General features: G+C 45.7%; 2 protein-coding genes and 1 non-coding gene across 4 annotated transcripts in view; 2 read left to right on the top strand and 1 right to left on the bottom strand.

Moving 5' to 3' along the window:
• Window positions 1-6,068, bottom strand: part of LOC106595310 (isocitrate dehydrogenase [NAD] subunit alpha, mitochondrial) — a 28,394-nt gene extending 22,326 nt beyond the window's left edge. Inside the window, exons 1-4 of one of the 2 annotated variants that reach the window (XM_045708902.2) lie at window positions 5,962-6,068; window positions 5,549-5,602; window positions 5,308-5,391; window positions 5,024-5,138 (exon numbers count right to left, since the gene is read on the bottom strand). In XM_045708902.2, the coding sequence (XP_045564858.1) occupies window positions 5,024-5,138; window positions 5,308-5,391; window positions 5,549-5,602; window positions 5,962-5,988 (280 nt within the window). In that variant the 5' untranslated portion in view covers window positions 5,989-6,068. The remainder of the gene's footprint in view (window positions 1-5,023; window positions 5,139-5,307; window positions 5,392-5,548; window positions 5,603-5,961) is intronic. The other variant, XM_045708903.2, reaches the window with a different exon arrangement.
• A 439-nt stretch (window positions 6,069-6,507) lies between these two features.
• trnat-ugu (transfer RNA threonine (anticodon UGU)) lies at window positions 6,508-6,583 on the top strand. The gene has a single exon. It is a non-coding gene; the product is annotated as a tRNA-Thr (tRNA).
• Window positions 6,584-9,161: 2,578 nt separating this feature from the next.
• Window positions 9,162-16,329, top strand: part of LOC106588009 (calcium and integrin-binding family member 2) — a 59,811-nt gene continuing 52,643 nt past the window's right edge. Inside the window, exons 1-2 of the mRNA XM_045708670.2 lie at window positions 9,162-9,562; window positions 10,281-10,315. Of these exons, the coding sequence (XP_045564626.1) occupies window positions 9,512-9,562; window positions 10,281-10,315 (86 nt within the window). The 5' untranslated portion in view covers window positions 9,162-9,511. The remainder of the gene's footprint in view (window positions 9,563-10,280; window positions 10,316-16,329) is intronic.

Raw genomic sequence — 16,329 nt, 5'->3', positions numbered from 1 at the left:
CTAAACTCCGCCCCACCAGGTAGACTAAACTCCGCCCCACCAGGTAGACTAAACTCCGCCCCACCAGGTAGACTAAACTCCGCCCCACCAGGTAGACTAAACTCCGCCCCACCAGGTAGACTAAACTCCGCCCCACCAGGTAGACTAAACTCCGCCCCACCAGGTAGACTAAACTCCGCCCCACCAGGTAGACTAAACTCCGCCCCACCAGGTAGACTAAACTCCGCCCCACCAGGTAGACTAAACTCCGCCCCACCAGGTAGACTAAACTCCGCCCCACCAGGTAGACTAAACTCCGCCCCACCAGGTAGACTAAACTCCGCCCCACCAGGTAGACTAAACTCCGCCCCACCAGGTAGCCTAAACTCCGCCCCACCAGGTAGACTAAACTCCGCCCCACCAGGTAGCCTAAACTCCGCCCCACCAGGTAGCCTAAACTCCGCCCCACCAGGTAGCCTAAACTCCGCCCCACCAGGTAGCCTAAACTCCGCCCCACCAGGTAGCCTAAACTCCGCCCCACCAGGTAGCCTAAACTCCGCCCCACCAGGTAGCCTAAACTCCGCCCCACCAGGTAGCCTAAACTCCGCCCCACCAGGTAGACTAAACTCCGCCCCACCAGGTAGACTAAACTCCGCCCCACCAGGTAGACTAAACTCCGCCCCACCAGGTAGACTAAACTCCGCCCCACCAGGTAGACTAAACTCCGCCCCACCAGGTAGACTAAACTCCGCCCCACCAGGTAGACTAAACTCCGCCCCACCAGGTAGACTAAACTCCGCCCCACCAGGTAGACTAAACTCCGCCCCACCAGGTAGACTAAACTCCGCCCCACCAGGTAGACTAAACTCTGCCCCACCAGGTAGACTAAACTCTGCCCCACCAGGTAGACTAAACTCTGCCCCACCAGGTAGACTAAACTCTGCCCCACCAGGTAGACTAAACTCTGCCCCACCAGGTAGACTAAACTCTGCCCCACCAGGTAGACTAAACTCTGCCCCACCAGGTAGACTAAACTCTGCCCCACCAGGTAGACTAAACTCTGCCCCACCAGGTAGACTAAACTCCGCCCCACCAGGTAGACTAAACTCTGCCCCACCAGGTAGACTAAACTCTGCCCCACCAGGTAGACTAAACTCTGCCCCACCAGGTAGACTAAACTCTGCCCCACCAGGTAGACTAAACTCTGCCCCACCAGGTAGACTAAACTCTGCCCCACCAGGTAGACTAAACTCTGCCCCACCAGGTAGACTAAACTCTGCCCCACCAGGTAGACTAAACTCTGCCCCACCAGGTAGACTAAACTCTGCCCCACCAGGTAGACTAAACTCTGCCCCACCAGGTAGACTAAACTCTGCCCCACCAGGTAGACTAAACTCTGCCCCACCACAACATGTCACCAGGTAGACTAAACTCCGCCCCACCAGGTAGACTAAACTCCGCCCCACCAGGTAGACTAAACTCCGCCCCACCAGGTAGACTAAACTCCGCCCCACCAGGTAGACTAAACTCCGCCCCACCAGGTAGACTAAACTCCGCCCCACCAGGTAGACTAAACTCCGCCCCACCAGGTAGACTAAACTCCGCCCCACCAGGTAGACTAAACTCCGCCCCACCAGGTAGACTAAACTCCGCCCCACCAGGTAGACTAAACTCCGCCCCACCAGGTAGACTAAACTCCGCCCCACCAGGTAGACTAAACTCCGCCCCACCAGGTAGACTAAACTCCGCCCCACCAGGTAGACTAAACTCCGCCCCACCAGGTAGACTAAACTCCGCCCCACCAGGTAGACTAAACTCCGCCCCACCAGGTAGACTAAACTCCGCCCCACCAGGTAGACTAAACTCCGCCCCACCAGGTAGACTAAACTCCGCCCCACCAGGTAGACTAAACTCCGCCCCACCAGGTAGACTAAACTCCGCCCCACCAGGTAGACTAAACTCCGCCCCACCAGGTAGACTAAACTCCGCCCCACCAGGTAGACTAAACTCCGCCCCACCAGGTAGACTAAACTCCGCCCCACCAGGTAGACTAAACTCCGCCCCACCAGGTAGACTAAACTCCGCCCCACCAGGTAGACTAAACTCCGCCCCACCAGGTAGACTAAACTCCGCCCCACCAGGTAGACTAAACTCCGCCCCACCAGGTAGACTAAACTCCGCCCCACCAGGTAGACTAAACTCCGCCCCACCAGGTAGACTAAACTCCGCCCCACCAGGTAGACTAAACTCCGCCCCACCAGGTAGACTAAACTCCGCCCCACCAGGTAGACTAAACTCCGCCCCACCAGGTAGACTAAACTCCGCCCCACCAGGTAGACTAAACTCCGCCCCACCAGGTAGACTAAACTCCGCCCCACCAGGTAGACTAAACTCCGCCCCACCAGGTAGACTAAACTCCGCCCCACCAGGTAGACTAAACTCCGCCCCACCAGGTAGACTAAACTCCGCCCCACCAGGTAGACTAAACTCCGCCCCACCAGGTAGACTAAACTCCGCCCCACCAGGTAGACTAAACTCCGCCCCACCAGGTAGACTAAACTCCACCCCACCAGGTAGACTAAACTCCACCCCACCAGGTAGACTAAACTCCACCCCACCAGGTAGACTAAACTCCGCCCCACCACAACATGTCACCAGGTAGACTAAACTCTGCCCCACCAGGTAGACTAACTCTGCCCCACCAGGTAGACTAAACTCTGCCCCACCACAACATGTCACCAGGTAGACTAAACTCTGCCCCACCAGGTAGACTAACTCTGCCCCACCAGGTAGACTAAACTCTGCCCCACCAGGTAGACTAAACTCTGCCCCACCAGGTAGACTAAACTCTGCCCCACCAGGTAGACTAAACTCTGCCCCACCAGGTAGACTAAACTCTGCCCCACCAGGTAGACTAAACTCTGCCCCACCAGGTAGACTAAACTCTGCCCCACCAGGTAGACTAAACTCTGCCCCACCAGGTAGACTAAACTCTGCCCCACCAGGTAGACTAAACTCTGCCCCACCAGGTAGACTAAACTCTGCCCCACCAGGTAGACTAAACTCTGCCCCACCAGGTAGACTAAACTCTGCCCCACCAGGTAGACTAAACTCTGCCCCACCAGGTAGACTAAACTCTGCCCCACCAGGTAGACTAAACTCTGCCCCACCAGGTAGACTAAACTCTGCCCCACCAGGTAGACTAAACTCTGCCCCACCAGGTAGACTAAACTCTGCCCCACCAGGTAGACTAAACTCTGCCCCATCAGGTAGACTAAACTCTGCCCCACCACAACATGTCACCAGGTAGACTAAACTCTGCCCCACCAGGTAGACTAAACTCTGCCCCATCAGGTAGACTAAACTCTGCCCCACCACAACATGTCACCAGGTAGACTAAACTCTGCCCCACCAGGTAGACTAAACTCTGCCCCACCAGGTAGACTAAACTCTGCCCCACCAGGTAGACTAAACTCTGCCCCACCAGGTAGACTAAACTCTGCCCCACCAGGTAGACTAAACTCTGCCCCACCAGGTAGACTAAACTCTGCCCCACCAGGTAGACTAAACTCTGCCCCACCAGGTAGACTAAACTCTGCCCCACCAGGTAGACTAAACTCTGCCCCACCAGGTAGACTAAACTCTGCCCCACCAGGTAGACTAAACTCTGCCCCACCAGGTAGACTAAACTCTGCCCCACCAGGTAGACTAAACTCTGCCCCACCAGGTAGACTAAACTCTGCCCCACCAGGTAGACTAAACTCTGCCCCACCAGGTAGACTAAACTCCGCCCCACCAGGTAGACTAAACTCCGCCCCACCACAACACGTCACCAGGTAGCCTAACTCCACCCCACCACAACACGTCACCAGGTAGACTAAACTCCGCCCCACCAGGTAGACTAAACTCCGCCCCACCAGGTAGACTAAACTCCGCCCCACCACAACACGTCACCAGGTAGACTAAACTCCACCCCACCAGGTAGACTAAACTCCGCCCCACCACAACACGTCACCAGGTAGCCTAACTCCACCCCACCACAACACGTCACCAGGTAGACTAAACTCCACCCCACCAGGTAGACTAAACTCCACCCCACCAGGTAGACTAAACTCCACCCCACCAGGTAGACTAAACTCCACCCCACCAGGTAGACTAAACTCCACCCCACCAGGTAGACTAAACTCCACCCCACCAGGTAGACTAAACTCCACCCCACCACAACATTGCAGGCAGTCATTTAATACAGCTCTTACACTAAAAGGGCATTATCCTCATGTTCAAAACATCACAGTATTGTTCCAACCTCCGTGTGGAGATGGATATATATATATATATAAATAAATAAAACACAGAAAAGTCTAATTTGACAGCACTGGGCCTTTAACACCAGTTTACTGTTCATTAGGAACCAAATGGAAGTAAACAGACAAACAGGGAAAGACTACCTGTACATACAACAAAATACTTTTTACAATTTTCCATTGCAAAACGTTTTCTGTTTGAGTCTACTGAATACGGGGATGTACTGGCGCATAGACATGTTAACCTCTAGACGGGCTTTCACACCAGCCACCCGACCTCTAGACGGGCTTTCACACCAGCCACCCGACCTCTAGACGGGCTTTCTGCATCGTTTATCTACCAATCACGTTACCACTACATCCCTACTATCCCCATAGGCTACCCCATGAGCCCTACAGGCTACTATCCCCCCCAATGAGCCCCACATACTCTCCCCTGCGAGCCCCACATACTCTCCCCTGCGAGCCCCACATACTCTCCCCTGCGAGCCCCACATACTCTCCCCTGCGAGCCCCACATACTCTCCCCTGCAAACCCCACATACACTCCCCTACGAACCCTACATACTCTCCCCTACGAACCCTACATACTCTCCCCTACGAACCCCACATACTCTCCCCTATGATGCCGCCTGCATGACGTTCTTCATTCCAGCTGACTTCAGTACATTATGTCCATCATGACCATGACCAATCATAGTACCATAGATTTCCATAGGATCTCTGTGGCTGCTACCTACCTTTTAACCCGATCAGGGTCCTGTCCATAGACTCCTTACAGTCTGGAGGGATCATCCATCTACCTCCTGGGCCCTGGATAGCTGTCACATTCCTCTCCTCCCACTGGATGGGAACCTAACGGGTGGTAGAGAGAGGACACAGAATGGCACAGAAAGGACTCGGGTTCAATGTTCTGTCAAACTTTACATGCAAATGGCATGTTCTGCTGTTAACCCTACAATGTGCTGTGTGTGTGTGTGTGTGTGTGAGAGAGAGAGAGAGTTTGACAGCTTTTCCAGCTTACCTTAGCAGCCTCAAAAATCTTCATGACAGCCACGGATATTTCTGGACCGATTCCATCCCCAGGAATTAATGTAACCGTTTGCAGCTGTAAAAAGAGAAAACAAACCCCTTTTAAATCTGTTTTTAGAGGGATTACATATGAGCACTAAACACTGGCTCATGAATTACATCATTTCAGCCAATGAGGGAGAAGTTGATAAAAGACAGGTGTAGACTTGTCCATTTGTCAGTCCATGACTTACCCCCCTTCTGAAACATACCGTCGGTCTCTTTGCCGCCCCCACGACGTGAGAGAGCTGAAGGAGGAAAATAAACGGAAGGTTAAATTACTACCGCGCAGATACAACGTATCACAACAACATCCGCACACTGTATCTCTAGTCTAGTGTGACTGAATCAGAAAACATAATGACAAAACACGAAATGTCACTTGTCAAGCATTAGGCAGATAAAAGGCGTTTGGTTAATAGCGTAGCTCGCTACGGTAGTAGCAGGACAAGGACACACGGTAAAGGCCTCAAAGAAAACCCATGGAAACAACATTATACAACCAACAAAGTCATTCGAGCAGGAATTTACACTACACAAACATAAATCCAATACATGGCCAAGTTACATTGGATTATGTTTCCGCTGACAAACGGCATTTCCTTACCATTGACCTCCACACGTTGCTAGCCATACTCCTGTGTTAATGTGGTGCTACACCGCTCTGTCGCTAACGGGGCTTCCGGGGTGGGAAACCGTGACGTCATCACGCAGGAAACTTGGACCATTACATTTACATTGACATTTTTGTCATTTAGCAGACGCTCTCATCCAGAGCGACTTACAGATCAGAGGCAGTAGGGATGTTCTCTTGATAAGAGTGTGAATTAGACAATTTTCCTGTCCTGCTAAGCATTCAAAATGTAACTAGTACTTTTGGGTGTCAGGGAAACGTATTGAGTAAAAATCACTTTATTTTCTTTAGGAATTTAGTGAAGTAAAAGTAGGCAAAAATATAAATACTAAAGTAGAGATACCCAAAACTATTACGTTAAAGTATTTTTACTTAAATACTTTACACCACTGCAAAGTAGACATATTATGTCGATCAGAAACAGTAATCTTAAACTTGTATTATTTTATTGAAACGCTTTCACCACGGATTTGTTTCACGTTGTCGTATTAAGATAAACAGACATTACGTTGCTTATGAGCCTTCCATGTAGCTCAGTTGGTAGAGCATGGTGTTTGTAATGCCAGGGTTGTGGGTTCGATTCCCACGGTGGGCCAGTACACAAAAAGAAAAAAGAAAAAAAAGATGTATGAAATGAAATGTATGCATTCACTACTGGAGGACTCACGAAACACAAATGCTTCGTTTGTAAATTATGTCGGAGTGTCCCATTGGCCATCCCCTGGTTTGCTTAATATAAGAAATTTGAAATGATTTATACTTTTACTTTTGATACATAAATATATTTTAGCCATTACATTTACTTTTAATACTTAAGTATATTTAAAACCAAATACATTTAGACTTTTACTCAAATAGTATTTTACTGGGTGACTTTTACTTGAGTCATTTTCTATGAAGGTATTTTTAGTTGGTTCTACCACTGCTACTTTGTTGTACAACTCAACGATGTACTTCATAGTTGAGTGTCAAACTCATTCCAAAGGGCCGAGTGTCTGCAGGTTGTCACTCCTCCCTTGTATTTGATTGATGAATTAAGGTCCCCAATTAGTAAGGAACTCCCCTCACCTGGTTGTCTAGGTCTTAATTGAAAGGAACAACAACAACAAAAAAACAGCAGTCACTAGGCCCCTCAAACTCAACTCTGGACCTTGAAGCCAGATCCACTGTGTTTTTTTACCCTAATCAGGGACTGATTTAGACCTTAGACATCAGGTGGGTGCAATTAATTATCAGATAGAACAGAAAACCAGCAGGCTCATAGGGCAGGGTTTCCCCAACTCAGTCCTGGGGTCCCCCACCTGGATGCATGTTTTGTTTTTCCCCCTAGCATTGACTACACAATCAAAGCTTGGTTATTTGAATCAGCTGTGTCGTGCTAAAGCAACAACCAAAACGTGCACCCGGGGGGTCCAGGACCGAGTTTGGGAAACCCTGTAGAAGGGTAAGAGTGGAAGACCCCTGCATTAGGTCCTCCATTGAACGAGTTTGACACCCCTGATTCATCCTCCATCCAATCCTTTCTACAGTACATATCTCCACCAACAGATGGCAGGCTTCCCTTCTCTTTATTCACCACGCTAGCTTCATCTGTACAGAAACAAATTCAGACTATGGATATAACCTATAGGACTACAGATTCAGACCTTTATGGATCTAACCTATTATTAAAGGACTACAGATTTAGATCTTTATGGATCTAACCTATTATTAAAGGACTACAGATTTAGATCTTTATGGATCTAACCTATTATTAAAGGCCACAGGGTTTTTATATATGTTTTTTTGTAACTGTATATTTACCACCACAAACCGATGCTGGCACTAAGACCGCACTCAGCGAGCTGCATAGAGCCGTAAGAAAACAGGAAATTGCTCAACAAGAGGTGGTGCCCCATGGAGGCCGGTGATTTTAATGCAGTGGAACTGAAATCATTTTTGTTACCTAATTTCTACCAGCATGTCACCTGTGCAACTAGAGTAGACAAAACTCTAGATCACCTTTACTCCACACACAGAGACACATTCAAAGCTCCCCCACGCCCTCCATTTGGCAAATCTGACCATAACTCTATCCTCCTGATTCCTGTTTACAAGCAAAAACTCAAACAGGAGGCGGTCATTGATGCTAAGCTACAGGACTTTTTCGCTAGCACAGACTGCAATATTTTCTGGGATTCATCCAATGGCATTGAGGTGATATGAACCTACCAGATAAGCTAAATGCCTTCTATGCTCGCTTCGAGGCAAACAATGCTGAACCATGCATGAGAGTACCAGCTGTTCTGGGGGACTGTGTGATCACAGTCCAGGGGCCATATCATTATCACATGTAAAGTAGCCTCCTACTGTAGGGGCCATATAATTATTACATGTAAAGTAGCCTACTACTGTTGGGGCCATATCATTACCACATGTAAAGTAGCCTACTACTGTAGAGGCCATATAATTATTACATGTAAAGTAGCCTACTACTGTAGGGGCCATATCATTATCACATGTAACAGGGGCATGTGCCTCCATAAGTGAACTACAGCGATCATGTGATTTGGAACTGTGAGCTTATTGGTCTGTTAGAATTAATTGGTTGTGTGCTGTGATTGGTTGCAGGTATGAAGACACCTATTCGTATAAAATATTGGCTAATTTCCTGTTCTGTAAATCTGTAGAGAGAAGTGAAAGACAGACTGGTAGCCTGCAAGCTGGAGTTCATTCACAGTTCACACATTTTCCATCCAGTCTCTCTGTTATGTTAATGTTTTACATGTAAGTATCCTAAGTACATTGGTACAAAGGGCTTGCCTATTTTATTAGCATTTACCAGTCTAGGCAGTCTTCGACATTTGTCCTTACTAGTATTGTGTAATCTTCTCTGTGAGTCATTTAAACTTCTATTACAATTTAAAACTACAGATTCCTCTATGGATATGATTCATATTTCTTAATATTTTTATATTTAAAACTTTAGTGACATCTGTTAGCTCTATATACAGTAGCTTCTGTTAGATTTACTGTATACAGCTTCTAATGGTGTTTTTAAAAGCACCATATACCGTTTCCATAGGAACCCATCACATAGCTGGACAGATCTGACCAGTTGGCTGCCTAAATGACGCCGCCTGCTGGCTTGTCTTGGTCTGCAACGGTAGTCTACTGTATCGGTACTACATCCTGAAACACTCCAGTGACGAGACAACATTCAACAAGGGCAGAGTCAGTGGTACCCGACCTACCCTCGCCACGCTGCTGCTCCAAGGATGCAGGAAAAGGAATATATTTGTCTTTTTCGTCACACCTCTTTACAAAATCACCTGTTCGGAAACGAGGTCTAGGCCTACTTTCTCTGCGAATTTGCATTTCTAATCAACGCGTTTTTGTTCGTTAAATCCGCGTTTGGGTTTTATGAATCAAATCTTTCACAAGATAATGCGATGATGTCGTCTTAAATGACTGAAACAGAAATAAGCACGTCACGAACGTCCAATGTAATGTATCTGTGTGATGGGGAAAATACTCAACCAGGATGGGTAATAAGCAAACGATATTTACTGATGAACAGTTCGAGGCATATCAGGTAAAATGTGTTCAAATATTTTTTTCTTTCATCTCGTTTAGGCTACTTAATTTCCATATTGTTCAATCAAAATACATGTAACATTCAACAATATTTATTGTGGATTAAGTAACTTAGATAGGCCTATTTATATTTATTAACCCATAATTTTTATAAAAAAACATCAGGAAATTAATCTGACATGATGAATTGCAAATGGCCATAATGAAAGTAAGTTTATTTTCAGGCAAATGTATCTTTCTTTTACACACAGAGAATTTTCCGCACGCTATAGTTGTTTATTGTTGGGTGGTTGAGATAAGTCCCAGGTTGGTGGACTACTGGCTATATACTGTGAGATTCCATCCCTAACGGCACCCTATTCCCTATTACCAGAACCCTTATCAAAAGTAGTGCGCTGTATAGGAAATAGAGTGTCATTTAGCAGATACACTAAATTATCACGGAGGTGTACAGGTTTGGTTACCACCAAACAAAGGAATAAATATGCTTGTTTCATAATAGCGCCACGTAAACCTGTGTATGATTTGATTTGTTGTAAACCCCATTGAGCATGGAGTACCTCATCTAAACTCTCCCAGGGTTTAGTGCCCAATGGTTGGCATCAAATGAGGGCGGCTGCCACACCGCCCATCTTTTAAACCTGCTCTCTTTTTGTCCTGCTAGTCTAAGTCTGTTCATTCAAACGGGATTTTAACGTTCCTTTGTCTCTTTACAGGACTGCACATTCTTCACACGCAAAGAAATCCTACAGTAAGTTTATTTCATACAGTACATGTGCTTTACCATCCATATGTTAACACAATGGATCTGAGACTGTTAATTCCACTTCCCTTTATTAATGAAACACATGATGACCATGGACTGAGGCTGCAATGGCTACTTAACCCAGTGAGCACAAGACGTTGAAAATACGTATTGTCTTGTGCTCATAGGGATTATTGTCACACAGCACAGGAGGTTGGTGGCACCTTCATTTGGGAGAACGGGCTCGTGGTAATGACTGGAGCGGAATCAGTGGAATAGTATCAAATACATAAAAAACATGGTTTCCAGGTGTTTGATGCCGTTCCATTTGCTCTTTTCCTGACATTATTATGAGCAGTTTTCCCCTCAGCAGTCTCTGTGTAACCAGTCCAGTATTTAGAATTCACAAACTAAAAATGGGTTAACGCACTTCTTTCCATTGGAAACCAAACCCAGCCAGCAGCTGCAGCCTTCATTAGTTTAACCAAAGCCCAGCAAGCAGCTGCAGACTTCATTAGTTTAACCAAAGCCCAGCCAGCAGCTGCAGCCTTCATTAGTTTAACCAAAGCCCAGCCAGCAGCTGCAGCCTTCATTAGTTTAACCAAAGCCCAGCCAGCAGCTGCAACCTTCATTAGTTTAACCAAAGCCCAGCCAGCAGCTGCAGCCTTCATTAGTTTAACCAAAGCCCAGCCAGCAGCTGCAGCCTTCATTAGTTTAACCAAAGCCCAGCCAGCAGCTGCAACCTTCATTAGTTTAACCAAAGCCCAGCCAGCAGCTGCAACCTTCATTAGTTTAACCAAAGCCCAGCCAGCAGCTGCAACCTTCATTAGTTTAACCAATGCCCAGCCAGCAGCTGCAGCCTTCATTAGTTTAACCAAAGCCCAGCCAGCAGCTGCAGCTTCATGAAATAAAGGTTAAAATCTCACCTTTCTGGTAAAAATATAGCTGTTTTTAAGCTAGTTTCCCGCAACTCTACACATTTTGTCATGGGGCTGAGAGAATGTTGTTAGTTTTAAACCTAATTTCCTGCAACTCTACACATTTTGCCATGGGGCTGAGAGAATGTTGTTAGTTTTAAACCTAATTTCCTGCAATTCTACACATTTTGTCATGGGGCTGAGAGAATGTTGTTAGTTTTAAACCTAATTTCCTGCAATTCTACACATTTTGTCATGGGGCTGAGAGAATGTTGTTAGTTTTAAACCTAATTTCCTGCAATTCTACACATTTTGTCATGGGGCTGAGAGAATGTTGTTAGTTTTAAACCTAATTTCCTGAAAATCTACACATTTTTCCTTGGCTTATGCCATGTTCTGAAACCTGTGTCACACGAAGCAATTTGGACGCAATTTCTGTTGCCGATGCCAAGTTACAAGTGACGTCATCAACTTTGCTGAAACACAAACCTGTCATACATCACATCATGTTTTCATAAATGATTTGTTTATCCAAATGTTTAGTAATTGTAACCACATCAATATAGACAGCTAGTTGCCTATTTGCCAACCATGTTTTTGATGTATTTGATACCATTGATGATGAGCTGAGTTTAGCTAGCTAGCTAGTGCAGTTCATGTTAAACAATTTACAGTTGAAGTCGGACGTTTACATACACTTAGGTTGGAGTCATTAAAACTCGTTTTTCAACCACTCCACAAATGTCTTGTTAACAAACTATAGTTTTGGCAAGTCGGTTAGGACATCTACTTTGTGCATGACACAAGTAATTTTTCCAACAATTGTTTACAGAAAGATTATTTCACTTATAATTCACTGTATCACAATTCCAGTGGGTCAGAAGTTTACATACACTAAGTTGACTGTGCCTTTAAACAGCTTGGAAAATTCCAGAAAAGTATGTCATGGCTTTAGAAGGTTCTGATAGGCTAATTGACATCATTTGAGTCAATTGGTGTTGTACCTGTGGATGTATTTCAAGGCCTACCTTCAAACTCTGTGCCTCTTTGCTTGACATCATGGGAAAATCAAAAGAAATCAGGCAAGACCTCAGAAAAACATTTGTAGACCTCCACAAGTCTGGTTCATCCTTGGGAGCAATTTCCAAATGCCTGAAGGTACCACGTTCATCTGTACAAACAATAGTACGCAAGTATAAACACCATGGGACCACGCTGCCGTCATACCGCTCAGGAACGCGTTCTGTCTCATAGAGATGAACGTTCTTTGGTGCGAAAAGTGCAAATCAATCCCAGAACAACAGCAAAGGACCTTGTGAAGATGCTGGAGGAAACAGGTACAAAAGTATCTATATCCACAGTAAAACGAGTCCTATATCGACATAACGTGAAAGGCCGCTCAGCAAGGAAGAAGCCACTGCTCAAAAACCGCCTTAAAAATCCAGACTACGGTCTGCAACTGCAGAACTGTTTGGCCATAATGACCATCGTTATGTTTGGAGGGAAAAGGGGGAGGCTAGCAAACAGAAGAACACCATCCCAACCGTGAAGCACTTGGGAGGTAGCATCATGTTGTGGGGGTGCTTTGCTGCAGGAGGGACTGGTGCACTTCACAAAATAGATGGCATCATGAGGGAGGAAAATTCTGTGGATATATTGAAGCAACATCTCAAGACATCAGTCAGGAAGTTAAAGCTTGGTCGCAAATGGGTCTTCCAAATGGACAATGACCCCAAGCATACTTCCAAAGTTGTGGCAAAATGGCTTAAGGACAACAAAGTCAAGGTATTGGAGTGGCCATCTCAAAGCCCTGACCTCAATCCTATAGAACATTTGTGGGCAGAACTGAAAAAGCGTGTGCGAGCAAGGAGGCCTACAAACCTGACTCAGTTACACCAGCTCTGTCAAGAGGAATGTGCCAAAATTCACCCAACTTATTGTGGGAAGCTTGTGGAAGGCTACCCGAAACGCTTGACATAACATTTTAAAGGCAATGCTATCACATACTAATTGAGTGTATGTAAACTTCTGACCCACTGGGAATGTGATGAAAGAAATAAAAGCTGAAATAAATTATTCTCTCTACTATTATTCTGACATTTCACATTCTTAAAATAAAGTGGTGATCCTAACTGACCTAAAACAGGGATTTTTTACTAGGATTAAATTTCAGGAATTGTGAAAAACTGAGTTTAAATGTATTTGGCTAAGGTGTATGTAAACGTCCGACTTCAACTGTAAGTATTTGGACGAGCAATGTCTGAGTGGCATAGACTAAAAATCAGTAGAATATAATACAGTATATATACATAGGAGATGAGTAATGCAAAATATGTAAACATTATTAAAGTGACTAGTGTTCCATTATTAAAGTGGCCAGTGATTTCAAGTCTGTATATAGAGCAGCTGTAATGCGATGCTACTGGCGGCAGAGAAGTCAGGCGCAGGAGAGCGGAAACTGATTTACAACGGTTGTGTTTAATAACCATAAACCACCGTCAACAGAATAATACAAAAAATGGGTCAAACAAAACCCAGTAACGACCAGCATACCGTGCACAAGCACTACAACAAACAATTACGGACAAGGACAGGGACCAACTTCGGTGGAAGTCGTGACAGCAGCAGCCGCTAAGGTGCTAGTGATGGCTATTTAACAGTCCGATGGCCTTGAGATAGAAGCTGTTTTTCAGTCTCTCGGTCCCAGCTTTGATGCACTGAGGATTTTTTATTTATTTAATCTATTTTAGAATAAGGCTGTAAAGTAATTTTTTGGGGAAAAAGTCAAGGGGTCTGAATACTTTCCAAATGCAGCGTATATCATATTTTTTGTAGTAACTAATTTCAGCTGGCACTACCCATTCTTCTTTTCTCTGCCACCTACATTTACGCTTTCAGCTAACACCTAGTCTCCAGTCCACACTGCCTTGCCTGTGGGCTTTCAGCTAACTCCTAGTCTCCAGTCCACACTGCCTTGCCTGTGGGCTTTCAGCTAACTCCTAGTCTCCAGTCCACACTGCCTTGCCTGTGGGCTTTCAGCTAACACCTAGTCTCCAGTCCACACTGCCTTGCCTGTGGGCTTTCAGCTAACTCCTAGTCTCCAGTCCACACTGCCTTGCCTGTGGGCTTTCAGCTAACTCCTAGTCTCCAGTCCACACTGCCTTGCCTGTGGGCTTTCAGCTAACTCCTAGTCTCCAGTCCACACTGCCTTGCCTGTGGGCTTTCAGCTAACTCCTAGTCTCCAGTCCACACTGCCTTGCCTGTGGGCTTTCAGCTAACTCCTAGTCTCCAGTCCACACTGCCTTGCCTGTGGGCTTTCAGCTAACTCCTAGTCTCCAGTCCACACTGCCTTGCCTGTGGGCTTTCAGCTAACTCCTAGTCTCCAGTCCACACTGCCTTGCCTGTGGGCTTTCAGCTAACTCCTAGTCTCCAGTCCACACTGCCTTGCCTGTAACTTGGAGTGTCTCCAAAGACAGGGCATCTCTCTCTCCCTCTCTCTCTCCCCCCCTCTCTCCCTCTCTCCCTCTCCCCCCTCTCTCCCTCTCTCCCTCTCCCTCCCTCTCTCCCTCTGTCCCGCTCTCCCTCTCCCCCCCTCTCTCCCTCTCTCCCTCTCCCTCCCTCTCTCCCTCTGTCCCGCTCTCCCTCTCTCCCTCTCCCTCCCTCTCTCCCTCTCCCCCCTCTCTCCCTCCCTCTCCCCCCCTCTCCCTTGTTCTCTCTTTTTGCTGGCCTCAGTATTCTAAAGCAATGAAATTCCTGAAGGGTTGCTAGTGCCCTTCCAGAGTGACTTATGGTAGGAAATCGCTCCCCACTTCCAATTAAAAACCTGTAGGAGCTTGTTTTTGTTTTTTTAAACCAATGGCCATTTGTTTTCTTGAAATATACTGTAGGTCAGGGCCACTTCAATAATCCTCTGAAGTTGCAAAGCTGCATCGGCAACATTAAAATGACGTATTGGATGTAGATTCCTATTAACACACACTTATTGTCTTTTGATGCGTTGTAGATGACCAATGTATAGTGTAGTGCAGGCCGTTTGCTGATAGTTGCAGACTAATTTGCTGTAATACTCTGTACTCTCTCCTTGTTAATCAGACTGATACATCTGTCTCTAATACTCTGTACTCTCTCCTTGTTAATCAGACTGATACATCTGTCTGTAATACTGATACTCTACAGTATATACTTCTACCCTACAGTATATACTGCTACCCTACAGTATATACTGCTACTCTACAGTATATACTGCTACCCTACAGTATATACTGCTACTCTACAGTATATACTGCTACTCTACAGTATATACTGCTACCCTACAGTATATACTGCTACTCTACAGTATATACTGCTACTCTACAGTATATACTGCTACCATACAGTATATACTGCTACTCTACAGTATATACTGCTACTCTACAGTATATACTACTACCCTACAGTATATACTGCTACCCTACAGTATATTATTCTACCCTACAGTAGTCCCCTTCCCCTCTTCTCTCCTCCACTCTACAGTATATACTGCTAGCATACAGTATATACTGCTACTCTACAGTATATACTGCTACTCTACAGTATATACTGCTACCCTACAGTATATATTTCTACCCTACAGTATATACTGCTACCCTACAGTATATATTTCTACCCTACAGTATATACACCCCTACCCGTATATACTCCTACCCTACAGTATATACTTCTACCCTACAGTATATACTGCTACCATACAGTATATACTGCTACCCTACAGAATATACTTCTACCCTACAGTATATATTGCTACCCTACAGTATATACTGCTACCCGTATATACTTCTACCCTACAGTATATATTTCTACCCTATAGTATATACTGCTACTCTACAGTATATACTGTACAGTATTTTGTCTGGGAAAAACTACTTGCTGAATGTTTGCGGAAAATTGAATTCGGTCCATCTTTTTAACAGAGTCGGTATTTTGTGTAACGGTTTAATCCTTCCCTTGTGTTGGAAAAGGATATCCACTTATGTTCCGGGTCAGTTTGACCCAGGACAGTAGCCCTTATCACCATGTCGATGAATCCATCATACATTCATCGTTTCAAGTTATGAAGTGAACATG

Source organism: Salmo salar, chromosome 26 (genome assembly GCF_965601325.2).
Source record: "Salmo salar chromosome 26, fSalSal1, whole genome shotgun sequence".
Taxonomy (NCBI): domain Eukaryota; kingdom Metazoa; phylum Chordata; class Actinopteri; order Salmoniformes; family Salmonidae; genus Salmo; species Salmo salar.
This window is presented reverse-complemented; position numbering and strand designations above follow the sequence as displayed.